The sequence below is a fragment of the Macrotis lagotis genome, chromosome 5, assembly GCF_037893015.1.
Source record: "Macrotis lagotis isolate mMagLag1 chromosome 5, bilby.v1.9.chrom.fasta, whole genome shotgun sequence".
Classification (NCBI taxonomy): Eukaryota; Metazoa; Chordata; class Mammalia; order Peramelemorphia; family Peramelidae; genus Macrotis; species Macrotis lagotis.
In genome coordinates this window covers 97,190,461-97,217,618 of record NC_133662.1, presented here as the reverse complement: position 1 = coordinate 97,217,618, position 27,158 = coordinate 97,190,461, and the positions used below count along the sequence as shown (strand labels likewise).

The following is a 27,158-nucleotide window of genomic DNA, read 5'->3' as shown; positions in this document are numbered from 1 at the left end:
ATTGTAAAATGCAAAATAAATAAAATCTTTAAAAATTAAAAAAAAAAGGTTCTTAGGATTTTGCAAAATTTAGCTGTCTTGTCCATTGAGTGTATTTCATCTTTCTATCAGTTGGAAAGGGATAGGGGATGGAAATTTTATTTTATTTTTCAAGTATATTATTTATTTTAGCACTTTTTTTTTAGGTTTTTGCAAGGCAAATGGGGTTAAGTGGCTTGCCCAAGGCCACACAGCTAGGTAATTATTAAGTGTCTGAGGCCAGGTTTGAACCCAGGTACTCCTGACTCCAGGGCCGGTGCTTTATCCACTGTGCCACCTAGCCACTGAATTTTTTCTTCATTATTGAGAAGTCAAGCAACGTAATATTCCACGTAACACTTATGAAATCATGCAAAATATATTTCCATGTTGTCAAAAAGAAGTTAAAAAAATTATGCTTCATCTGTACTCAGACTCCCTCAGGTCTTTGAAGGTGGTTTATCCATTTCTTAGAAATACCTTGTCAAACGTAATATTATTAAGCAATTTTACTATCTCATCCTTTATTTTTCTTCCTTAAGGATATGATTTCTCCATCACGTTCAACTGAGATCAACATATAGCATGGAACCAATGTAAAGACTAACAGAATGCCTTTTGGGGGGATTGGGGAGGGAAGCAAGAATGGGAGAAAATTTGTAAAACTTAAAATAAATAAAATCTTTCTTTTAAAAAAAAAGTAAAGAAGCACCCTGTCAGAACAAGTAAGATAGGTGGGCCCAGATTGAATAGGCAAATCAGTCAATTAACAGATATTTCTTAGTTGTATCCTCTGTACCTGACTTTGTACCCAATACTATGAATGAACATCCCCTACTGGAAAAGTTTATAACCATGACCTTTTTGATCATACATGAAAAAAAAAGTTAATCTATTTGTAGAGCTTGAACTATTTACTCCTTTATCATAATTTGCATGTACACATATATAAAGATCTGAATTGATGCAGCTTTTTACCCAGTTAGTTTATACTGAAAAAGCAAAATAGTAAATTTTTTTTAAAGATGCTTCTCTCTCTCTCTCTCTCTCTCCTTTTTTTTTTAAGGTTTTTTCAAGGCAAATGGGATTAAGTGGCTTGCCCAAGGCCACATAGCTAGGTAATTATTAAGTGTCTGAGACCAAATTTGAACTTAGGTACTCCTGACCCCAGGGCTGGTGCTCTTTTCCACTGCACCACCTAGCTGCCCCATGCTTCTCTTTTCTAATGATGACGATATACTTCTTAAATTAAAAGTTTGTTCTTTGGTTGTAATAATTAAAAGAAGTATATTTTGAATTAGGAGAATGTGGAAAAGTTTTACTTTTTCATTTTTGGTCTATTCTTTTTACTTACCTATTGTTTACTTATATATCAGTTTAGAAAATTGTTTTATTCCTTCCTCCCCCAATGCAAGTAAAAATTCCAATATTTTTAAAGGTTATTTTGTCAGGATCTTTGAAGGGTACATTCATTGAATTTGAGTAATGGAAAAGCAATTATTTGTTAGTTGTTTTTCTTTTAATTTCAGGATGAAAATAAATTTGCTGCTATGATCCTTACCTGCATCTGTGAAGCAGCCTGAGTTTTAACAGGAAGGCAAACATTTAAGGTCTGTATTGATAGTTGATTTGGTTTCTTTTAACTTCTTTAATTGTTAGAAAAGTAGCTTTATTTTTAATTAAAAGTATAGGTAAAATTTCTACCTTGGTTAATAATAAGTAGCTCTGATTTCTTTAGCACTTCTAGATTTGGAAAGCACTTTACATTATATTATTCACTTCATATTTACTACATATTTTACTATTCTGTATGTGTGTGTGTATATATGTACATACAAACACACATGCATGCATGCATGCATATGTCTATGTATATTGACAACTAAATAGTACAGTGGCTAGAGTATTGATCCTGGAGTCAGAAAGACCCCTGAGTTTAAATCCAACCTTAGACATGTAATAGCTGTGTGAAATGGGCAAGTCGCTTAATTTAGCCTCAGTTTCACCCCCGCTGTACAATGAACTGGAAAAGGAAATAGCAAACAACTGCAATATTTGCCAAGAAAAACCTAAATGGGATCTTGAAGAATTGGATATGACTGAACAACAACAATTTTCTGTATGTGTGTGTGTTTATTATATTCATTTTAGAGATAAAACTAACTGAAAGTTTGTGATTTGGCCATAGTCATATAACTATAGTAACCAGTAGGAGTGGGAGCATAGATAAACCAAACCTACGTTTTGCAGCTTAATCCTTAGCTTGGTATATTATCAGCCAGTTAAAGAATATCCATGAGTGCTACTGGTGGGCCTGAGATATAAAATAGGTGAGAAGAAAGAGACAATTAAAAAAAAGAGGAAATAAAAGGAAAATAAAGGGGAAAAAAGATATTTAGAGTTTGGGGGCATCTCTATAAAAGGAAATATGACTTCATGGAAAGAGACCTATCCTTGGAGTCAGGAAGCTGGGTTTAATTTCTGAGCCTCTTAGGGCCAAAGGGACCCTTACAGTCAAAAACTGCAAAATAAATGTTGATCTGCATTGATAAAGAAAATTTCTTCATCCCAAGTTTGCTATACTAATGAAATTCTCTGCCTGATTAAAAACAACATTTGATCACTACTTAGTGCCTATTCTTGCCTAGGATCTGCTAATATCTTAATAGAATGTTCTGTTGACACTGCAAAACAGATATTTTAGTTACTAATGATAGGAGATAAAGTAATATAAATTACATGCATATTTTTTCTCAGTTTTAGGGATCAGGAATTTGCTGTTAGTTCTGATACTTTTGTAGAGAAAGGGGGAAAATGTTCTATTGATGGTAGAATAAATTCCAAATTAGGTGAGTTAGAAACTCAGTTTCTTGTGCTACCTGCTTCTGTTTGACCTTTGTCCATTTTTTAGAAATCTATTGCAATGTGAAAAGGATAAGTGAATTATAGTGGGGCTTGGAAGAAGTGTTATAGGAATAATATAGGAGGTTGAATTTATGAAATGAAGGACAGTCTTGGGATGAAAAAAAAAATTGAAAATGCTACTTGTGAATAAAACTAATTTTTTCTTGTTAGATATCCATGAGAGCATACTTAATCAAATTGAACAGACATACACACACACGGGCACACACACCCTTTCTCTCATTAAAACTATAGCATAACATTACCCTGAATTTTTTTGCCTTTTAGCTTAAAAATTCCAGTTGCCTCTGGCAACCTGTTAATCAGAATTTTAAGAACTGTGATCACATAAATGTATCATGTAATAATTCTATCTGTGCTTGGTACATTTCTATTTAAAATTAAATAACTATTGCTTTTGTATTTGATTTGTTAAAGATAGAAAGTGTAATTTATAAAGCAAAAATGTGGGACCAAGGAGGACAGCCTTGGCAACAGTGGCCTTTGAATCAACAACAGTGGATGCAGTCATTTCAGCACCAGCAAGATCCAAGTAAGGAAAAAATTGAACTTTATTTTTAAAAGAAGGCAGGAGGGAGGGAAATGCCCATTTGAATTTTTGTGTTATTTATCATTATAATGCCTTTTGATAAAGTGAACCCCAACAAACATACATGTCCTGATGATTTTTGTGACTTATTCCCACTTTCATGTTACAACTCTTCAGATACTTAAGTAAAACAAATGTCCCCTAAAATCTTTTATTTTCCAGCTAAACACCCCTAGTTTCTTCAGCAGATCCCTCTTAACGGCCTGATCTTGATTCTTTTTTAATCTTTATTGCTCTCCTCTGGCTGCTCACTGGCTTAGCCATTTCCTTCCTAAAATGTGTTATGCAGAGATGTGTCTGACTAATAGGTCTGTATCTTTTGCCCTCAAAACACTTCCTAAGGCATTTTTTGACTGACATGATCATATGGATTTTTTGTATTGATATTGTATTTGTCCACTAAAACCTGCATTTTTTCCACGGTATTGTTGCTGATTCTTCATTTTGTACTTTTTAAATTTATTTTTTTAACCCAATGATAAGATTAGTTATTCCTATTAAATTTCATCTTAAACAATGTTTTTATTTGACAAGAACTTTTTGAATCCTGTCTACTCCAGTGTGCTGCCAATTTATTCTAGTTGTGTGTCAGCTGCAACTTTGACAAGTATACATTCTATACCTTGATACATGTTAAATAGCAATATGGTTGAATGTGGATCCTTGAAGCAATCTTCTGGAGACCCTCCAAGTTTTTAGCAAACTATTAATGAAATGCCTAGCGTCTAACCAGTTAACCATTTCTGAATCTACACGGGCTTTCATCTAGTCCATATCTTTGTACCCCCCCCCATACCATTAGCTATAAGATATTTTACTAAAATCTAGATTAACTATATTTGCAGAATTCCTTTAATCTACCAGTCTAGAATGAACTGTTTTTGGTGTCCCTGCCATGTCTTTTTGTGATCACTTCTTCATTTTCTAGATGTTAACTAGTCAGCTTTTAACAATATATTCTAGCAGCTAGTAGTTGGTTCCCTTTTATGAAACTTGCGACATTTGACTTTTTCCTTTGATGTAGTGCTTCTCATGTTCTTCCAAAGATAAATATGACACAATGTCTCAACTATCATACTTGCTTGTACTTTCTGTGATAAGAATGTAGTGTTAAGTCAGGTGACTTGAACTCATCAAGAGCAACAATGTATTCTCTTTCTACTTCTTCACTTACCCTGAAATTTAAATTCTCTTAGCCATTTCCTGTTCTTTTTTAGTTCAATGATTATGCTTCGTGGCATAAAAGGTAAAAGCAAATTAGTTGAGTCTTTATCTTTTCTGTTATTGTCCCATCTAACTTTGAGCAATGGTCTTCTCCCTTCTTGCCTAAGGTCATACAACTAGGTAATTATTAAATGTCTGAGGCTGCATTTGAACTCAGGTCCTTCTGAATCTAGGGCTGTTGCTCTATCCACTGTGTCACTTTAATTGGCCCTCTCCAATATACTTTTTTTTAGGGTTTTTTTTTTGCAAGGCAAATGGGGTTAAGTGGCTTGCCCAAGGCCATACAGCTAGGTAATTATTAAGTGTCTGAGATCGGATTTGAACCCAGATAGATGCTCCTGACTCCAGGGCCAGTGCTTTATATCCACTGTGTCACCTAGCCGCCCCTCCAATATACTTTAAAAAAATTTTTTTTTCCAAACCTTTTTTGGTTATTCTGTATATTTATATTCCTGACACTGGTTAATAGATGTGTCAAACCGTGTTTTTGTTTTGTTGAATTCTGTATCCTTATTGGTCACTTTTACTCCATATTGTAATTATTTTTATTCAAATATTCTATATTTGGAATAAACCTGGTTGCTGTATTCTTTAAAGTGCATATTTTCTTGTAATCAGAGTCTCTTTTAGACATGTCTTGGCATCTTCTAGGATAATTTCCTCCTTTAGAATTTCAAAACATGGGATCTTACTCATCATTTTTCTAGAGTTTTTTTCCCCTCCAAAATGTATGATATAACTAAGATTTTGCCATTTTCCCTCACCAGCTCTGTTACTTATACTAAAATGACTTTAGCACCTAGTTGTTTTGACAAGAATCTGATCCAGAAGAGATCTCTCTGTTAATTGTTCTATTCTTTAAGGGATGAATTGTCATTAAGAAAAAAGTTCTAGCAAATATAGGGATGGTTGTAATTGAAGATTGATTTTTTATATTAATGATTTTTATTTGAAATCATTTTACAATATATTCACTTTCCTTGCTTTGTAAATTAATAATATAAAGAACATAAGTTTTCCTCTACTTAGTTTTAGTACCTTAGTAGAATCAGTTATAAAGATTGTTTCTTTTTGTATAATATACTAGAGACAGAAAAAAATGGTGTAGAGCATTAAACTAAGTATTCTATTTTTCCCTTTCGAAATAATCTTTTATGTCATTATTTTTTTTTTATATTTGGGGATTTGAAGGAACTCTATCTTTTCTTTTTTTTATTTTTTTTATTAAAGATATTATTTGAGTTTTACAATTTTCCCCCCAGTCTTTCTCCCTCCCCGCCCCGAAAGCAATCTGTCAGTCTCTACTTTGATTCCATGTTGTACATTGATCCAGATTGAGTGTGATGAGAGAGAAATCATATCCCCAAGGAAGAGACAAGAATTCTAAGAGGTAACAAGATCAGGCAATAAGATAACTGTTTTTTTCCCCCTAAATTAAAGGGAATAGTCCTTGAACTTTGTTCAAACTCCACGGCTCTTTATCTGGACACATATGGCACTCTCCCTTGCAGACAGCCCCAAATTGTTCCCAATTGTTGCACTGATCGAGTCCTTCAAAGTTGAACATCACCCCCATGTTGCTGTTAGGGTATACAGTGTTTTTCTGGTTCTGCTCATCTCACTCAGCATCGAACTACATCCTTTCATTGCATCTTTCCCAACCCTTTTGATTGTTCTCAAAATAAAATTTAGTGGGGGGGGGTATTAGGGATTCTGACATTTTTAGTATACTTATTTTCTTAACTTGATTGCTTATTACTTGCCCACTTATTTAAATATTATTTTATTTGTGTGAGAAATGTTTTGTAATTGTTTTCAAAAAGTTTTTGAGTCTTCCCTGGCAGGTAGACTCTCACGTGTTTTATATTGTCTGAAGTTAATTTGGAATGGGATTTCTCTTTCTAGCTCTTACTGCTGCATTTTCCTATCATATATAGAAATGTTGGGAATTTATGAGGGCTGAATAGAAATATTGTTAATCTTTATAGCAATCTTAGTAAATGAAAAGGGATAATTTGAAAGTATAACCACGTGTGAATAATAAATGTAAATTGCCAAGGAGTTATAAAACAGAAATGATATATTCATAACTTTTTCCTTTACTAACATCATCTCAACATTTGCTAAGCTGCTTTTAAAGAAAGGAAGTGTTGAAATTGTGATGTAGTAAAAAAAAGAAATTGTGATGTAGCTATTAAACAAAAAATATGTTAATAAATATATTTTTAATTGTCTACCATGGGCAGGATCCTGAGCTAAGTAGGGGGAGGTAGGTATAATATGTAGATGAATCTCATTGAATTTCTAGTCTCTTTAGGGGAATAAGAATGGGGAATAGACATTGGTGTAAGGTGATCTCAAAGAGGAACTTCTTTGCCAATGCAGGGTCCTTTTTTGTAATTTAGAGGCATGGTATTGAGGTAGTCTAATGATTTTGTGTGTTTCTGTGTGTGTGTGTGTGTGTGTCAGCAAGTATCAAGACTAGATTTAAACTCAAGTCCTCTTGACTCTAGAGCCAGTGCTCTATCCACTTGAACCACCTAGCTACCCCTAGTCTAATGATTCTTAAATACTTTCTCCTTGATCAGTCCTTGTCAGTTGTTTTTGATACGGGCTAACTTTTTTTCTTGAGTGTTTTGACACATCTTTTGATATATAAGTTCTTCTAATTTTCAAAAAGCTCTTTTTTTTTTTAGTTCCATTTATTTAAGGCAATTCAAGTGACTTGCTTAAGGGTCACACAGCTAGGCAATTATTGAGTGTCTGAGGCTGGATTTGAGTCAGCTCCTCCTGACTCCAGGGCCAGTACACTGCGCCACCTAGCTGCCCCACGAAGTCTATTTCTTAGGTAAAGTTCAACTTCTTTTGCCTGATTCAATTATCTAATCTATAAAATAGAGTTCTAAAAATAGCTCTTAAATCTCAGATTTTTTGTGAGGATAAAATTAGATAATACTATGTATTGAACAAACTATTTAAATGCTATTATACTAATATTGATAATAGTGATAGTAATAAGCTTATTCTAAATTGTTAATTCTCTTTGCCAGGCTCTTTTATAGTTCATTTCCTTTCAGATTTTTTTCCCTTAATATTCTCATTTATATGTTCATTTTAAACTTAAAAAAACCCCAAAGTTCTTGTTTTCATTTCTTTTAAGAATTCTAGTTGAGGGGCGGCTAGGTGGTCGTGCCATGGATAAAGCACTGGCCCTAGAATCAGGAGTACATGGGTTCAAATCTGTTCTCAGACACTTAATAATTACCTAGTTGTATGGCCTTGGGCAAGCCACTTAACCCCATTTGCCTTGCAAAAAACAAAAAAAAAAGATTTCTAGTTGAAGTCATATCTAAATCATTCTCTTCTGGATTTGCATTTTGTGTGTCCCTCTTTCATTTCTTTTTTTTGTTGTTTATTCATTCTTCCTTATTTTTGGAATTGGGACTTTATATTTGAGCTAGGCTCTACCACTTCTAGAGAGAATATCTCATTGTTTGACTCTGTTTTATATTCTCTTGGTTCTTACTGATATTTTCTCTAGGTGTTAAGCATTCTTCAGAGAGCTCACGAATAAACCAGACTGACTATCAGCTTAGAAGCTTTCATTATGTTTGAAGTTGTCTGATAACTACCCTCCTTATCTGAGCTTTATAGGCTTTTGGCCTTGGTTTGAGTCTTGGTGGACTTGTTCTATACTGGAGCTCTGGAGGATTGGGTCGTCTAGCTGGAAGACTCTGAAGGTCCAGAGCAACAGAACTGCAGGCTTCCCCTTGGTCTTTTCTCTTCCCCCCCCCCCCCAATTATTCTGCTGTTAGCTTCAGACTGATATAGGGGTTCTGGGTCCCCACCAGGGTCAGGACCATATAGAAGCATGTAGTGCCTACCAGCTTCTGTTGCTGTTCATTTCCCAGAATCCATCTTCAGGCTAATAATGCCCAGGTTCCTACCTCTCGTCACTGAATTTATGACTCAGGTATAGTGATCGACCTATCAGTCACTACCCGTTCTTGCTCCCTGACCTGCATCAGATATTTTTGTACTAGATCCAAGTGACTTCTTGCCTTAGTACACAGCCACAGGGCATGCTTTTCAGTGTCTTCATGTTGGAAGGCTCTTTGTGGTGCTCTCATGGCTAGATCAGGATTGATTCATTGTAGGTTTCTCTCCCCTGCCTTTTGGATTTCCTGACCAGAATTTGGTCTGGTGCTTTTTTAGATCTTTTAGAATAATTGTGTTTTGAGGGGAGTGACTTCAGAGTGCTGAACTATACTGCTTTCTCCTATTCTTAAGATCTTTGCTGATGTCTTAGCAACTTGGCCTTAGCTGTCTCAAGCACTGAGTTTGTTAAGTAATATGCTCAGAGGTTCCACAGTCAATAAGAGGGGGGAGCTTGAATTCAGATTTTTTCTGATTCACCAGTCAACTTTAACTAATACAGCCATGCTATGACAAAAACAGATTACTACAACCAGTAATATATGATAAATTCATCAGAGTTGCACAAATAGTCTTGTAAACCAGAAGTAGAAAAGGGGTTTCCCAGAATCTTTTATTGGATTGTGACATGAAAGCTAATGGTATGTTCTAGTGAAAGTGAGGTGGCCTAGTAGATGAGAGTTCTTGACTTGGAATCAGGAAGAACTGAGTTCAAATTCTGCTTCAGACATTTATTAGATATATGATGCTGGGCAAGTCATTTTATTTCTCAGCTTCAATTTCCTCATCTTTGAAATAGAGGTGGTAATTGCACTTCCTTTACAGGGTTGTTGAGGATCAAATGAGATAACATGTACAGCACTTTGCAAATCTTAAAGTGCTATATAATAGCTTATTTGTATAATGTTGCAGTGAGTCCGAAGAGAAAAAGAAAGGGATTTTATTAGTCTGAAGAAGTGGGAGCAATAGATATTTGGAAAAGAAAGTCTATTCTTCCACATAGCTTTTAGACCAAGAAAATTTCTTAATCAGACCAAAGAGACTCGCAGATACTTTTAAATGAAGGTTAAAGAAAGGTTCTGACATAAGCCCATAAACAGAAAGCAAACATGAGCCAAGTGACTTATTATATTCTCTGGACTAGAGAACCAGGGGTTGTGGAGAACCAGGAGAATTGACATGTGAGAAAGAAACAAGGACAGCCTTAGAGGCAATATTTAGTTTGAGAGCCAAAAAGAGGTCAGTAAGTTCTTTTAGAGAAAGAATTCACTAGACCTTACTACATGGTGGGGGGGGGGGGGGGAGAAAGGAGCAAAAGTATTTTTCAAGTTTGTTAAACCTTCTGTATTGGGAAAGTAATGATAGCGACAATGAAAACAGGGAAATTAGTATTTGAAATAGAATAAGGAAGAAGAGAAAGTAATAAGATTACACAATAAAAAATGTTTTTGATTAAATATGGGGGAAATTTTTCTGGTATTTGAACTTTGAAAAGGATTATCTAGAGAGGTACAATCTTTGAAAAGATGAAAAAATAAAACATTATTTGTCCTGTTAAAAGGTCCTAGAAGTAGATTTGAATACACTGCAAAATATTCGGGAGTTCAAATATTATATAAGATTCCTAGGCTAGAAATAACTTGAGCGGAATGGTTTTTTTAAATAGAATAAATATGGGTAGTAATGGAGATAAGACATTATTCTCAGAATCTTAACTGTTGTTCTCTTAATTTTTAGGTCAGATTGATTGGGCTGCATTAGCTCAAGCATGGATTGCCCAGAGAGAAGCCTCAGGACAGCAAAGTGTGGTGGAGCAGCCTCCAGGAATAATGCCAAATGGACAAGACATGTCAGGAATAGAATCTGGTCCAAACAACCATGGGAATTTTCAAGGGGAAACAAATTTTAACCGAATGTGGCAACCAGGTTTGTTCTTTTTATCAAAATGGGAAATTTTCATGTAATTTAGTGTTAGATTTTTATTTTTAAAATATAAAAGTAGCATTGAAATAATTTAATTATTTTATGACTTCTTGAAAATAATGTTTCCTTTAAAAGAATTTGTTTCAATTTGATTTGGCCTTTACATTTTATGGTTGAAATTATTCTGTACTCAGCCTGCTTAGTTATGTGGCATTCAGAATTTGATTCTTTTCTTGGTTCTTCATTCCTAGGCTGACAGGGGCTGGGAACACTGGAAACCTCACTTGGCATCTAGGGAAGAGAGCACTTAGTGCCTCTCTGTTTCAACCTCTGGCCTTTTCAGAAGCAGCACTGGCAGAGCAAAACATGTCCAGCCTCTAGTTAAAGAAAAAATGGTGTCACTGTGATGACCATAAAGAGAAATTTGCTTTGTCAAATATACTATTGCCCCAACTCTCCACACATCATTTTCTTCCCTCTTTTCAGATAGTGATATCCTTCCATGCTTTATTTATCTGATTTTTTTTTAACTTTTTAGTAGTTGTTAAATTATGTGATTTGGATTGCTTGACAACATTTCACCGTTCTTATTTTAATGGTTTGTATATTTATTTCCATTAATGATTTTCATTAATACAAGTAAATTCCCCAGATTTAGTTCTGCTAAGGATCAAGTCATTTGCCCTTTTTATATTAGGTGAACAACATGCCTTATAGGATGTTATATATTTCCTCTTCTCTCCCATCCCCAAAATAGCATTACAAATACACCCCAGACTCTGATGCCATGATAGTTTCAGTTTCTTATACCACTGCATCTATATAGGTTGCCTACCAGGATTAAAAATGTTTTGGCTTCTAGTCTGAACTTTTTAAAGCTGCATCGTTGCCTCAACTCTCCACAGACTTCCCTACCCTCAAACCCCCAATTCCAATTTAATGATTTCTTTTGTGACCCTTGACAGATAACTCTGTGCCTCAGTTTTTCCATAAGTAAATGGGGAATATTTATCCCCTTCCCCTACCTCACAGGGTTGTTGTGAGGGGAAAATGTTTTTCTTGGAAGAATTTATACAGATTTAAATTCTTCATGGTGCTGTTGCTGAAAAAAAAACTGATTACAAAATTCAGCACAAAAGAAATTATTTCAGATTTGAGCATTCCATTCAGAAAGAGAATATTTAGGCAGGCTTTTGATTTTTACTTGTATGAATCAAGCATTTGGGTAGCTGAAATTACATTAGGATTATGTATTAAGACCTAGAGAATAAGTTTATCTTGAATCTTAAAAGATAAAGATGTTTTAATATATTGACAATTTTAACAATACTAGTTCCTTTTTTATTTTTTTACAGAGATATATAGGTGTATGTATGGGCATACACAAATATATATAGTATATATATATACATATATATATATATATATAGTATGTATATGTATATACACACACACATACATACATACATACCCACATGTGTGAGAGTGTGTGTGGGTGTTTTACAAAAACCAATGCAATTTTAGGCTTTTAAAGCTTTAAATGTTGCGTATGTGTGTGTTTGTGTGTGTGTGTGTGTGTGTGTGTGTGTGTTTGTAATACATTTAAAAAATTGACCAAGAAGTCATAAAGTGTCTTCATAAAAAAGCTGATTCTTAACTAAAAAATTTTACTTTCTTGAAATCTTTTAAAAAATGACATTTGTTGATATTTTTATAACGCCCTCTTGAATGTTTTTATGCCTAAATCCTAAATAGAATGGGGAATGCATCACCAACCCCCACACCCCCCTCCAGATCAGCCATGGATGCCACCAACACCAGGCCCAATGGACATTGTTCCTCCTTCTGAAGACAGCAACAGTCAGGACAGTGGGGAATTTGCCCCTGACAACAGGCATATATTTAACCAGAACAATCACAACTTTGGTGGACCACCCGATAATTTTGCAGTGGGGCCAGTGAACCAGTTTGACTATCAGGTGAAAGATATTTTGTTACTTTAATTTAGTAGATGTGAACATAATCCATTCTTTGGAAGTATCCCATCAAGAATACCTAAGATGTGTGTTTCACTTTTCAGTCCTGTACAGATAAGCACTTTTTTTTATGAATAGTGTTATCTTTTATTATTAAAGCATTAGAAATTTCTTTTCAGAAGGTATTTGATTTCCTGAGTTAACATTTTAATGATGCAAAGGCCCTTTATAGAATAAAACTGAGAAATTGGAAAAAAATGTTAAAAGTGCGATAACTACATGATGTTTTGTCTTAAATTTATATTTTCAGAGTGGCATATTAAGTATTAAATAAAGTTTAGAAAATGCACAGTAGTTGAATACCTTATTTATTTAAATTAGATTATATACTTAAGACATGCATAGCATACATGAAGAACATAGATCATCTTCCTAAATGCATTCATAGTGTTACCTAGGATTGCAACAGTTTTTCTAGAGTCATCATTGTGATTTTTTTTTCCCATCTTGTTATGACATGATATTGAATTGTAAATATCCTTTGTAGCATCCAATTCATAACCAGGGACATAGAACTCTATGGAGGATAGTAATATTAGTCTTGTTGGGATTCTCTTTATTTTTCCCTTTGCTTTGTTTAGATCTCCTTAAATTTTGATATTAGGTGTCATTTCAAGATAATTCAGAAAAGTTAGATTTATAAATGGGGCAATTAATATTTTAAATTTTAGAGAGAAACCATAAAAATTCACAAGGTGAATCAGAATTAATACTGGACAGGACTGTATATAAGAAGTTTAAGAAAGAAAGCATTTGTCAATTATATTTTTCAAATTGGTATCCAGTTGTAGCTTTATTTCATTAGAGTATAGCAGTAAAACCTGAACATTTACCCACTTTTATTCAGTACAGTCCCATGCTTTCTAAAATAAAGCTGCATTATCACCTAGCTTAGGAGCCTAATGACCACAGTAAATTTGCATATGAAATTGCCAATTCAATACCTACTTGACATTTTTAAGAATTTTTTTTTCTCTATTGATCTTGCCTTTTCTCATTAAATCACTGAGCAAGCATCCTGTAACAAGGGACATGTGTAAATGAGACATGGAAAGCATAGGCAGCACAAACTGTAGAGTAACAGATTTAGCATCAAAGAACCTGGGGTTTAAATCCTTTCTCTGCTACTTAATACTTGTGTGGTCTTTGGCAAATCACTTAGCCTTTCAGGACCTGAGTTCCCTCATCTATAAATTGAAGATGTTAGATTAAATGATATCAAAGGTCCTGGTCAGCTCTAAATCTTTAGTGGTGGTGATGATTCTAAACATAAATCCCCTGACTGACTGTCAACTATTTAACTTCACCAGCATTAGAAATCTATTTAAGATAAAATTTTGTCTGTTTACTCTTTAAAGCAAATAGGTCTTTAATTATTTCATGTTAGAAAATGTTTAGCTTCCAAATCATCTCTCACTACATAGGAAAGAGACATATATATTCCTTTCCTAACATAAGAAAAATAGTGTGTCTATATTGTAAAGGCTCTTTGCAGTTAGACGGGCAGAACACTTCTTACCTTTCTTAAGAAAAGCAAGCTTAGGCTCTAGAGGCTACAGAAAAATCGGTGGACACTAGTACCTTGGAATTCATGGATTTGCTGCACGCATGGATTTCTACTGTCCCAGTTCATAACACGTGTGTGTCCCAGAGAATGTATAGTATTAATGTGAAGAAAAATAAACTGCAATACTCTTTCAGCATGGGGCTGCTTTTGGTCCACCACAAGGTGGATTTCATCCTCCTTATTGGCAACCAGGACCACCAGGACCTCCAGCACCTCCCCAGAGTCGAAGAGAGAGGCCATCATTCAGGGATCGCCAGCGTTCACCCATAGCATTACCTGTGAAGCAGGAACCTCCACAAATTGGTAGATATTAACTTTATTTAGTGCACTATAATGAGCCTGATTTCCTCTTCGTGCAAAGTATGGGTTCTGTTGAGTTTTGCTATGGATATCATATAAAATTTTGGCTAATTTTTATTTTTAAGCTTTGCTTTTACTGTTTTCCCCCCCTTTTTCTCTAGTACTTTAGTGGCAGCATGGCATAGTGAATAGAAAACTGACCTCAGAACTTTGAAGCACATAGGCTCAAGTTTTGTCTTTGACAGTTTAGCTGGCTTTGTGACCCTGGATGAGTCATTCTGCCTCTCACTGCTATGATCATAAGAGGAATTATTCTGCATTAGTAGAAGGAGTTTTCTTATTCAGGGACTTTGTTAGATCAAGAAATCAAGATCCTTCTCTGTCCTTATTCCATCTCAAAACCAATTATCATCCCTTTGAGCCCATTCCATCTTGTCTCTCTTGCCCTGCAAATCATCTTCTCTCTCTTTTTTCTACCTCTTACTTTCCCTCCCCCTCTCCCTCTCCTCCTCTACCATCTCTCATTTCCCTCTCCTTCTCAAATTCCTAAAAAGTTACTAGTATTCACTGTCTCTGCTTTCTCTATTCTCACTTGTTGTAGCCTTATCACTCAATTGAAAATACTCTCAAAATTTAGCAATAATCCCTTAATTTTCCAGTTCATCTCTTCTCAGTCTTTTTACTTCAGAACTTTTTTATACAATTTTTGAATCCTGATCTCTTGTTCTTCCTTCCTAGCTGACTGTTTCTTCTTGGTCTTAATTTCTAGATTCTTGCCTTTTAACTCTTGAGTGCACATTAGGGCTTTGTCCTGTGTCAACTCCCATGTATGTACTAATACTTATATAGTACACATATTTACATAGAGATAATTAAATTCACATAGCCTTAAGCATTTCAAATTCATCATATCTAAAACAACTATTTCCCCTGCTTCACCCAACCTAGATTTCCTTAGACCAAATCACTCCTCGGAATCTAGGTTAGAACCTCAGAGTTATCTTCAAATCTTCAATTTCTCACATTACACAAATCCATTTAATTGCCAAGTCATACTTATTTCTCTGCAACATCTCTGCAACGTTCACACAGTCAGTATCCTAGTTCAGGTCCTTATCGTTCCACTTCTTCACTTTTGAAATAGCTTCTTAATTACTCTCTTCATCTCAAGTTTCTCCCTTCTCTAACTCATTCTATAAAGCTGTCAGCATGATATTCCTAAAGAACACAAGCTTATTTATATCCTTTACTCAGAAAACTCCAGTGGCTGCCATTATGCAGTGGCCTTTAGAATAGAATATCTTCTCTCCTGTTTTCATTTAAAATCTGACTCCAGGGGCAGTAAGGTGGTGCAGTGAATAGAGCACCAGCCCTGGAATCAGGAGTACCTGAGTTCAAATGTGGCCTCAGACACTTAATAATTGCCTGGCTGTGTGACCTTGGGTAAGTCACTTAACCCTGTTGCCTTAAATAAATTTAAAAAAAATCTGACTCTATCCTGTCAAACTCATGGGACATTATTATGATAATCTATCTTCTGTATAGTATAGGCTAGCCCCATGGCTAGAATATAAGATGATTCTGTGACCTGTTGAATGTCACATCTTATTATAATCCCTAGAGTCCTTCAAAGATAAATTCAAATAACATTTTTGAGATGAAACTCCCCTTCAAAACTCCCTTCCATCCCTTATAGTTTATTCCTATATATTTTGAACTTATATTTGTACATGTTCCCTCTCCTTTTAAGCTTTAAGCTCCTTGAGGGTAAGGCCTGTTTTCATTTGTTTTTCTTAATATTCCCAATATTTAACACAATTAATCCTGGCTTTTTGGTTGATTGATTTTTAGCATGTATCATATACTAGAAAATGAAATAACAGAGTAATAAAGTTGACAATATTCTGTGTTAAAGCTAAAATAACTTAAATTGAACAGATCCCTAAAATTCTAGACTATCATCATCATGCCAAATTCTAATGTAAACAATTATGAAACATTTTAATATGTTGCTGGTCGTTAGGTATTTATCGTACAAATAACTGAAAAAAATATTAACTCAAAGCTTATAACCAGTATTGCCTTCTGTTGACAAGTAACGAATCTTTACATTGAATTAATATAGTAACCTAACATTTCAAATAATAACATTTGGGAAACAAACAAAAAAAAATTAGTGATGTAATGCTACCCAAAATTAGTCTGCTGTAAATCTAGTAGACATTTGAGGACTATTCATCTTTAAAATGTTAACTTTATTATGTGGCCCATGTATTCATTTATTTTGTTTTTAAATGTTTCTTGATGCCCTGCCCTTTTATATCACTGTCATTTTCCAGTAATTAAATGCCCCCTCCCTCCCCACTCCAATAGTTGGAACAAATAAGTAGAACCAAACAAATCAACCCTTTGGTTTTGTCTGAAAAATGTCACTTTTTGTTCGCCACATCTCTACAAAGAGTCACTATTAGTCCTTTAAAGTCATAGTTACACACTGCATTGATCAGATTGCTGAAGTATTTCAGTGGTGTTTTCCTTTATATTATGGTTGAGGCATGTATTCTTCTGCCTTTACTGACTTCAGGACTCCAATTCCTTAAGCAATTATCAAGTACTTATTACTTACAGAATATTGTGGTAGGCCTTGGAACACCTAAGGAACTTCGGTAAAACACCATCCTTGCCCTGATGGAGCTTATAGTCCATTAAATTTCTCTGAATAGTTACTGAGCTGAATTATTCTTATCTTAGAATTCTTACCTAATTAAAATAAAATGTAAATGTCATTTTAGGAAAAAATAAAAAAATGACCAATGAAACTTTTATTACTGTGTTTGTTCTGTCTTAGCAAAGATAGTTTATCAAAAGAATTCCAATACAACAATTTTTTTTCCTTTCTGGGTACAGGTTGGGGGAGGCATGTAAAGAAGGGAGGGAATCAATCACAAAAGTGAACTCAAATTTCAATTAATACAATTGTTAAAAAAAATTTCCCATGTGATGCAGATGCAGTAAAACGCAGAACTCTTCCAGCTTGGATTCGTGAAGGTCTTGAAAAAATGGAACGTGAAAAACAAAAGAAATTGGAAAAAGAGAGAATGGAACAGCAACGTTCACAGTTATCCAAAAAAGAAAAAAAGTCAACTGAAGAAGCTGAAGGAGGGGATGGCCCTCGTTTGCCTCAGAGAAGCAAATTTGTAAGTCAAATTTGACTTAGTTAAATGAAGCATAGTTTCGTATCCCTAACACCACAAATATTATGTTTCATTTACTTATTTTAATACATTTAAAACAACTGACCAATTAATGTATTTATATATGTCACAGAATCATAAATGATCATGCATTTCTTGTCATGTACTAGGCATTGAAGATGAACTCTCAAAAAGTCTTTTGCCCTCAAAAAAATTTTACATTCTCTTTAAAAGGGGGAAAGGGGAGTAGGGGATAGACTAGCTGTAGTGGGGGGCGGTGTGCAGGTAAGGGAGTTTTGGTCAGGAAACTTAATAGACAACTTAAATTCAGCTGGGGGCAGGCAACTGTCAAATTTTTTTCGGGTAGCCTTGATTTCATTTCTGTTCTCTGTACTAGAGGGAGGAAAATAAAGAAGAAGCAGTAAAGTACATGTGAAAAAGAGGTAGTAGAGTATGAATGTGTTCCTGGGTAGGTTCTGGTGAATGATTGCCTGGAATGTGAGACCAGGTCTGGGACTTCTTAAGTAATAATAATAAAGATTAGTTTCACTTAGTGAACAGGACTACTCATTCTCCAGAACAGAGTTTCAAAGCTGAGTGATTTAACTTGTTAGCCCTAGTGGTTGAGACTCCAGTCCCTGGGTTTGGAGGGTTTTTGCTTCTGATGGGAAGAGGAAGGGGGGGAGTTATGGGTGGGACTTGATAAGATGGGAGTAGCACAACAACATTGTCACTCTCTTTGTTTTTTTTTACTAGGCAATGGGGTTAAATGATTTGCCCAAGGTCACACAGCTAGGTGCCTGAGGTCAGATTTGAAATCCAGGGCTGGTGCTCGATCCATTATGCCACCTAGCTGCCCCTAATATTGTCACTCTTCATAAGCTCCTTTCATTGTTTTTTTTTTTAGGTTTTTTTCAAGGCAAATGGGGTTAAGTGGCTTGCCCAAGGCCACACAGCTAGGTAATTTTCCACCTAGCTGACCCCCTTCATTGTTTTTTATTCAGTATAGTACCTGGTAAATAGCTGACTCAGTATGTGTGTGTGGATTAATTTAATTTTGCAACTAAAGGGTAAAAGAAAAGGGATACTTCATTTCAAGATTCCTTAATTATTGTTGGAAATGTCTAATAAACATGTCCTAATAGAGCTATATAAATGGAACATAAGAGGAAACAGCTATTATCTTAACGAAAAAAACTGTAAAATGTCTGTCTGAAAATGAGGATATGGAAATGAATGCCTTTAAAAAGTACCCTTAACTTTTATATTACTGTTTTATTATATTTGCATATATAATTATCTTTTTATATTGACACACTTTTCTTCCATTAAAATCCTTCTCCTATTCCTAATTATAATTTGAGGGCCCTTAGCATTTAAAAACTGCTGAGAAATCAAACTCTTTTCTAATCTAGAAAGACTTTTTGAATGTGGGCTCAGTTCATCTCAAGAAGTTTGGCAAGAATATTCTTTTTTAAGATAGCAGCCCTGTTTGTGGTGGCAAAAAATTGAAAATTAAGTGAATGTCCTTCAGTTGGGGAGTGGCTTAACAAACTGTAGTATATGTATGTCATGGAACACTATTGTTCTGTTAGAAACCAGGAGGGATGGGAATTCAGGGAAGCCTGGAAAGATTTGCATGAACTAATGTTGAGTGAGATGAGCAGAAGCAGAAAAACATTGTACAGCAACATGGGGGTGATGATCAACCTTGATGGGCTAGCTCATCCCTTCATTGCAACAACCAGGGACAATTTTGGGCTATCTGCAATGGACAATACCATCTGTATCCAGAGAAAGAATTATGGAGTTTGAACAAAGACCAAAGACTATTACCGTCAGATTAGGAAAAAAAAACCCATTATATTATTTTGTAATTTTACTATCTCATACTTTTATTTTTCTTCCTTAAGGATATGATTTCTCTGTCATCACATTCAAGTGAGATCAATGTGTAACATGGAACCAATGTAAAGACTAATAAACTCCCTTCTGTGGGGGGTGGGGGGAGGGAAGCAAGAATGGGGGGAAAAGGGGGCGGCTAGGTGTATAGAGCACCAGCCCTGGAGTCAGGAGTACCTGAGTTCAAATGTGGCCTCAGACACTTAATAATTACTTAGCTGCCACTTAACCCCGTTTGTCTTGCAAAAACTAAAAAAAAAAAAGAATGGGGGAAAAATTGTAAAACTCAAAATATTTATTTAAAATTTTATTTAAAATTTATTTTAAGATTTTTTTAAGATTTTATTTAAAATCTTTCTTAAAAAAAGAATACCCCTCTTTTAAGGCATAGAAGATTGCAATCTAAATTGTAGGTGATCTTCGCCTATCCTTGAAATACTGTAGTATCACTATGAGCAATGAAAATAAGTCTTCTAATATATAATGATTTAGGGTGATAGTTTTGTTACTTTGTAGTTGTACTTTTAAAGCCTCTACCATGGAATCAATCACCTTTCATTCCACTTAAAAAATGTTATAGGTGGGGCAGCTAGGTGGCTCAGTGGATTGAGCACTAGCCCTGGAGTCAGGAGGATCTAAATTTAAATCTGGCCTCAGACACTTAATAATTACCTAGCTGTGTGACCTTGACATGTCACTCAACCCCCATTGCTTTACAAAAACAAAACAACAAAATGTAGGTGAGTTAAAGTTGTAAACTTGCACCAGAGAGATTTCTGTATGTTGAAAATTTGAGGCTACTCTGGTGATGGACTTTATTATTGCAGGAGTCAGTCTGCTGAGAAGTAACTCAAGCATTTGTTAGTAATATGCTTAAAAATAAAAGGTCCTAATAAACTAAAAGAGTACTATCCAAGGCAAGATGACTATGGAAGAGAGGACAAACAGCAGCAATCCATAGCTCCCATAATGTCCAAGTCAATTATTTTAAGAACTTATAGTGATCTATAAATTTTATAAAATGATAATGCTGGGGGCAGCTAGGTGGTGCACTGGATAGAGCACTGGCCCTGGAGTCAGGAGTACCTGAGTTCAGATCTGTCCTCAGACACTTAATAATTACCTAGCTATGTGGCCTGGCCTTGGGCAAGCCACTTAACCCCATTGTCTTGCAAAAAAAAAAAACAACTTTAAAAAAAATGATGATGCTGACAAATAAATGGTTGTCCATTGAATGCATGATGTGATCTTGCTCAAAGTAGATGATTTTATAGTATAAATTAATTTAGCATACATGTATTATTCATTTTATAGGATAGTGATGAGGATGATGACGATGTTGAAAATGTTGAGGCAGCAAGCAGTGGAAAAATTACTAGAAGCCCATCTCCAGTTCCTCAAGAAGAACAAAGTGAACCAGAGATGACAGAAGAAGAGAAGGAATATCAAATGGTATAGATAAAAATATTTTCTTTCCATTTGCTTGGAATTTTAATTTATAAGAATCTATCTGCTGTTGTTGGTTGTCCAAATAGTATTTTGAAGTTAGATGTGTACTAAATACCAATATGAAATAGTGCAAAATTATAGATTTTTATTGACCAAATCACATACCATTTTTTGTTGTTTTTATTATCCTATATTTAGATATTCTATTTTTGCATGATTTTTTAAGAGAAACCCCTTAAATATTATGGTCTCATCTAAAATATTAGTGCACAAAGCATATAATGTTGTTCTCCATTATTGTAAAAAATTCCAATTGTTTCTTTTCATAAACACTTTTTTTTGTTTGTCCAAGTCACATAGAACCCAATAAGTACCATCTTCAATAACAATGATAAAACACAGTGTGAAGGAAGAAAGTAAATATTTACTAAATATCACATTTGATCCTCACAACAATCCTGTGAGGTAGGTGTTATTATCCTCATTTTGCAGTTGGCGAAACCGAGGAAAACAGAAAAAGTGAGTCTGAGGAAGGATTTGAAATTGGTCCTGCCAGATTTGAGACCCAACACTCTCCTTCACTGCTACCTAGCTGCCTCTAGCTTAAAAAAACAAGTATTAGTTGTATTGACATGTAGCAGTGCTGTATAACAAGAGAAATTCATTTCTTCAGTATTTTAATATTTGCCAGGAATAATGGAATGTAAGAACTGTAATGGTCAAGTTGCTAGTTTTACAGATAAGAAACTCATAGAGGATAAGGAATGTATTCATGAACGCATAACTTTTTAGTGACAGGGCTAGAACCTAGCCCACCAGGTCTTTTGAATTCTAGTCCACTGTTTTTTCCTCTACTCTATATCTCCTTCTAAAAAGGCTTCCACTTTGGTTATTATGCTACAGTCAGAAAAATACACACACACGCACACACATTTGGAGAGAGAGAGAGAGAGCGAGCGAGTGAGTACTTTGTTCTTAAGAAGGAAAAGGGATAGTATAACCTGAGGGATAGAGAGAAGTCTTCTGTTGATATATTTCTTGGATTCTCGGCTCAGCCTGATGTAAACTGACCTGAATGGTGGCTCATGTACAATATTAAATGCTTACTTGGAAATTTCATAGTACAAATAGAAAAGAATTATAACTATATACTTCAGAGAATTTCTTTGTCTCTTTCTGAGTATATAGAGCAATGTGCCTAGGATTAAGTATATATGTAAGAGATGCTACTTTTATCATGGCATTTTGTTAAAAAGTCAAGTTGTGCCATTTGTTGTGATAAAATTTGCATTCTATAATTTTAACATTCAGATGTAAAGATTCAGTACTTTAAATACATTAAAACATAAATCTATATACTTGAATCTCTTGGATATGAAATTAGTTTTTCTAAGAAAGCTGTTTGGAAATGATTTTTCTAATTTGATGGTCTAGCTCTTTTGGAAGTGTATGTGTTTTTAATTTTAAATTTAGTGACTTAATTAGTAAAAAACAATCAGTAAATTGCTTACTGTCTAAATATTTTCCTGTAGATGTTGTTGACAAAAATGCTGTTGACAGAAATTCTCTTAGATGTTACGGATGAAGAAATTTATTACGTGGCCAAAGATGCCCACCGGAAAGCAACAAAAGGTATATGTGGGGTGTTTTTTTTGTTGTTGGTTTTACTATCCTATGTTTGGATATACTATTCTTGCATGGTTTTCTTTTCTTTTCTTTTCTTTTTTTGGAGAGTTTAAATTTTTAGCCACTCTTATATACATAAAACAAATCCCTTAAATAGTATGGTCTCATCTAAAATATTAGAGCACAAATTAGCAATCATATAATGTTGTCCTGTGCAGTGTATTGTGAAAAATTTCAGTCATTCAGTTTCTTTTCACGTAACTCTTTTTTTGTTTAGCTATGATGGTCCTGATGTAGACATGTTACTAATATTAGTTTGTATTAAACTGATGAAATGAATGGTGCATCAGTACTTTGTTTTCACTGTTTATAAGTTACTATAGCCATATGACAGTTAATTTTCCTCTCCATTTTTGAGTAATATTAAACTTAAATTATGAAAAATACAAAGCTCAAAACACAGAAAAAGAACTATGAATATATATCATTGAGACCCTTCCCCTTTGTTACCCAATATAATTCACATTTAAATTCTAAAGTTTCAAAGCCAGACCTTCTCAAACTAGTTTTAAATGAATGTTATGTTTTTAATGTTTCTTCTCTCCCCAAAAAGCAGCAATAGTAGTAGCTTTAACAATACCATAGACTCTCATGACTATGAAATCGTGGCTATTTGTGTTAACATGTTGTTCCTGTTGTTGATGTGATACAAAGCTCCTGCAAAACAGCTGGCACAGTCCAGTGCACTGGCTTCCCTCACTGGACTTGGTAAGTATTTTCCTATTTTTGAGAGGGGGCTTAATGGGGAAATCACACTTATCTTGCCTTTCTACATATTCTATTTTGAAATTGTTATAAAGTAGGTTTTAGGATTTATAATAGCCTAAAAAGTTTGTTAGTTTTCTTTTGGCTGCTGTTTTTAATTTCTAGAGTATAAATTCACACTTTTAAAGAATATTAACTTGATTGGATGTACCATAACAATAGGAGCAAATTGTAACAGGGCAGGGTTCCTTCTTGCATTAATTGCTCCTAGTTGATCTGAGATTCTTTTTAAGTTGTAATTAAGGCATCATAAAATGCATACATATATATATGCACTTCAGATATGCATATGTATATATGCATAGTCACTTTCAAAACTAATGCATACATAAGCACTACTGATTATTTTCTTTTGAGTATTGCCATATTTAGATCCAGTGCACAAATCAGTTTCTGATATGGTAGGGAAAAGCACCCATTTTGCCATCATAATCTAATTAGTGATGTGTTAATAATGTGCTATTTGCATGATATGTGACTGTGGCCATAAAACCTTTGATTTGCTATTTCAAATATCCTCACTTTAAATTGATCATTGTTAAGATTGAAAGAAATGGGCAAAAAGAAATACCGTTTTCATGATAGTAATTACTTGGATCACTTCAGGGTGGGGAGTTGTTTTAGCACAGAGAAAGTTTAGTAGTATCCAAATTTTTTAAAGACTTAGCTTGATAGCTGGGATTTCATAACTTTGTGTAACAAAAGAATTATCCCATAAATATTTCAGGATTAGTATCCTAGTCTTCTCATAATATATATGTGAGTTGACTGAAGCTTTGGTGAGACAAAATTATTGCCCTTTCAAAGAACTGTTGATACCATTATGACCTTGCCTGGTTGTTGAAAAATAGATGAAATATTCCAGAAAATTAGGTAAGATAAAATACTTAGTAGCCATTTGACTCAGGTCTTTGTGGATGACAGTGACATGTTTGCTCCTCCCCACCCCGAATAAGCAGCTTCTTCCAAGAAGTAGTGAAAAAGAGGATTAAATTTTCCTTTTGGCCCCTCAGATTTTTTAAAATAAGATGTAATCTTTCCTTGTGATAGACTGGGCTTTATGCACGCAGGTGGACTGGGTGGTTATGGATCAGGAGACAGTGAAGATGAGAGGAGTGACAGAGGCTCTGAGTCATCTGATACTGATGATGAGGAATTACGACACCGAATCAGGCAAAAACAGGAAGCATTTTGGAGAAAAGAGAGAGAACAGCAGCTGTTGCATGATAAACAGGTGGAAGGTATGGTTTTTTTTTATTTCAATCTATTTAGATATCAGATAGTTTTGATAAGTTATTTAAAAATCAAAAGGATGGATTCAAGTTTGGGTTCTTTTTTTAAAAAATTGATGTTACTATTTGGTTGCTTAAAAACTGTTTCAGTTATATTGCAAGTTTTCAAATTCTATAAAGTTAAGGTAAAATAAAATATTTTTAAGTTTGGACATGTTTCCTGTTCTGTTTCTTCTTCACTCCCCCTCCCCTTAAAATTTTTTTAAATATTCTCATTCTTTTAGAAGATGAACTTTTTGGGAGTATGGTACCCTTTGTCTTATGTTATTAAATGTCTTCTTTCATGTTCAGCTGGCATTTAAGTTATATTTGCTACTTTGTAGCTTTTTTGTTTGGAAATTTAAAGTAAAATTCCTATTAAACAATTTCAGTTGTATGATAATGAATTTCTTAATAAATAATTCTATTTACTATGAAGTCATTTCATTTGATTTCACTTTGGTTGGATCATATTCATCAAAGTGTACAGATTGAGCCCTGGAGTGGGGTGGGTATCAGTTGAGGTTTAAAGTGTTCTGTTGAGTTTTTAAGAATTGCAGTGAATCTTTTGGGGATTTTCATTTCACTGACTCTGCTGTATTTGCATTTTTACTCAAATCCATCAATTAAAAATAAATATTTTTGAAACAAGGTGGGGGCCATATTTTGATAAGATTATTGACCACTGGAAGTGGTTACTTGAGCTTGTAACTACTAAATTGTTGCTATACTTTATTAGAGAAAGAGTATCATATTTGCTACAAATATCAAGCTTAAAACTTGGTTATTCAAGAGTGCCCTTCTGTTAAAAAGATTTTTCAGGAATCTTCTGTTGTGGGGAAAATAGAAAATTTTAGAAAAATTTGAAAATACTTTTTACAGGAAATGTGCTGTTTGATTTTTGTTTTCTGCAATTAATAAAATGTAAAGTTTTATTACTGATTTATTAGTGAATATATTACTTTGATTATACCAAGGGAGAATAAATATTTTCTCCCAAAATGACCACAAATACTTATGTTCCATCCTTTTATAAAATGGTAATTAAATAAATGGAAAATGGTCTTGTATGAAATTGTTTTCTCATTTATTGACTAATCCATCATTCTTAGCAAGATTTTTGGGTTTCTTTTCCAGAAGAAAAGCAACAAAATGAAAGGGTTACAAAAGAAATGAATGAATTCATCCATAAAGAGCAAAATAGCAGTTTATCACTTCTAGAAGCAAGAGAAGCAGATGGTGATATGGTTAATGAAAAGAAAAGGACGCCAAATGAAACTACACCAAATGTAGAACCAAAAAAAGACCATAAAGAGAAAGAGAGATTAGGAAGGAGTCAGTCAGGAAGTTCTAGTAGTGGTAGTACTAGCAGCAATAGCAGAAGCAGCAGTAGCAGCAGCAGTGTATCTAGTTCATCATATAGTTCTAGCTCAGGTAGTAGCCGTAGTTCTTCACGTTCATCTTCTCCTAAAAGGAAGAAGAGACATAGTCATAGCAGATCTCCACTGCATAAACCTAGGCGTAGCAGGAGTAGAAGTTACTCTCGTAGAGTTAAAGGAGAGAGTAATAGAGCCAGGGAAAAGGTGAGAGATAGAAGGAGATCTAGTAGAAATAGTATAGAGAGAGACAGAAGAAGAAATAGGACTCCTTCCCGAGAGAGACGTAGAACTAGAAGTCGCTCAAGAGACAGACGAGCCAATCGTGCTACTCGTAGTAGAAGTCGAGAGAGGCGTAAAGCCGACGACCAGCGTGGTAATCTTAGTGGGAGCAGTCATAAGCATAAAGGTGATGGTAAAGATCAAGATCGTAAAAAAGAGAGGAGTAGAAGTTTAGATAAAGATAGGAAAAAGAAAGAAAAAGAAAGGGAGAGAGAACAGGATAGAAGAAAAGAGAAGCAAAAAAGGGAAGAAAAAGACAGTAAATCCAGTAGCCAAGATGACAGGTTAAAAAGAAAAAGAGAAAGTGAAAGAACATTCTCTCGAAGTGATTCAATATCTATTAAAATCTTAAGACAGGATTCTAGACAGGAGAATAAGAAAAGTTCTACCAAAGATAGTAAAAAACATTCAGGCTCTGATTCTAGTGCAAGGAGCAGTTCTGAATCTCCGGGAAGTAGTAAAGAAAAGAAGGCTAAGAAGCCTAAACATAGTCGGTCGCGATCCATGGAGAAATCTCAAAGGTCTGGTAAGAAGGCAAGCCGCAAACACAAGTCTAAGTCCCGATCAAGGTAGTATACTTTTTAAAGTTTTTTGTCTGAATTTATTTTAAATTTGACTGAATTTGTTCAAAGTTGAAAGTGTCCTTTCTCTCTCTCTTTTAAATGAACTCAGTTTGGTACTTGATGTAATGATCATAGACTTAAAGTAACTTTAG

General features: G+C 34.5%; 1 protein-coding gene across 7 annotated transcripts in view; it reads left to right on the top strand.

Moving 5' to 3' along the window:
• PNISR (PNN interacting serine and arginine rich protein) overlaps nt 1–27,158 on the top strand; it is a 48,920-nt gene that overhangs the window by 11,634 nt on the left and 10,128 nt on the right. For 3 of the 7 annotated variants that reach the window (XM_074187221.1, XM_074187223.1, XM_074187224.1), the window contains 11 exons: nt 1,548–1,628; nt 3,361–3,475; nt 10,430–10,618; nt 12,371–12,594; nt 14,353–14,521; nt 17,525–17,715; nt 20,929–21,066; nt 22,596–22,695; nt 23,404–23,457; nt 24,585–24,755; nt 25,923–27,012. In XM_074187221.1, coding sequence (XP_074043322.1) covers nt 3,388–3,475; nt 10,430–10,618; nt 12,371–12,594; nt 14,353–14,521; nt 17,525–17,715; nt 20,929–21,066; nt 22,596–22,695; nt 23,404–23,457; nt 24,585–24,755; nt 25,923–27,012 — 2,414 coding nt within the window. In that variant the 5' untranslated portion in view covers nt 1,548–1,628; nt 3,361–3,387. The other 4 variants (XM_074187222.1, XM_074187225.1, XM_074187226.1 and 1 more) reach the window with 4 other exon arrangements.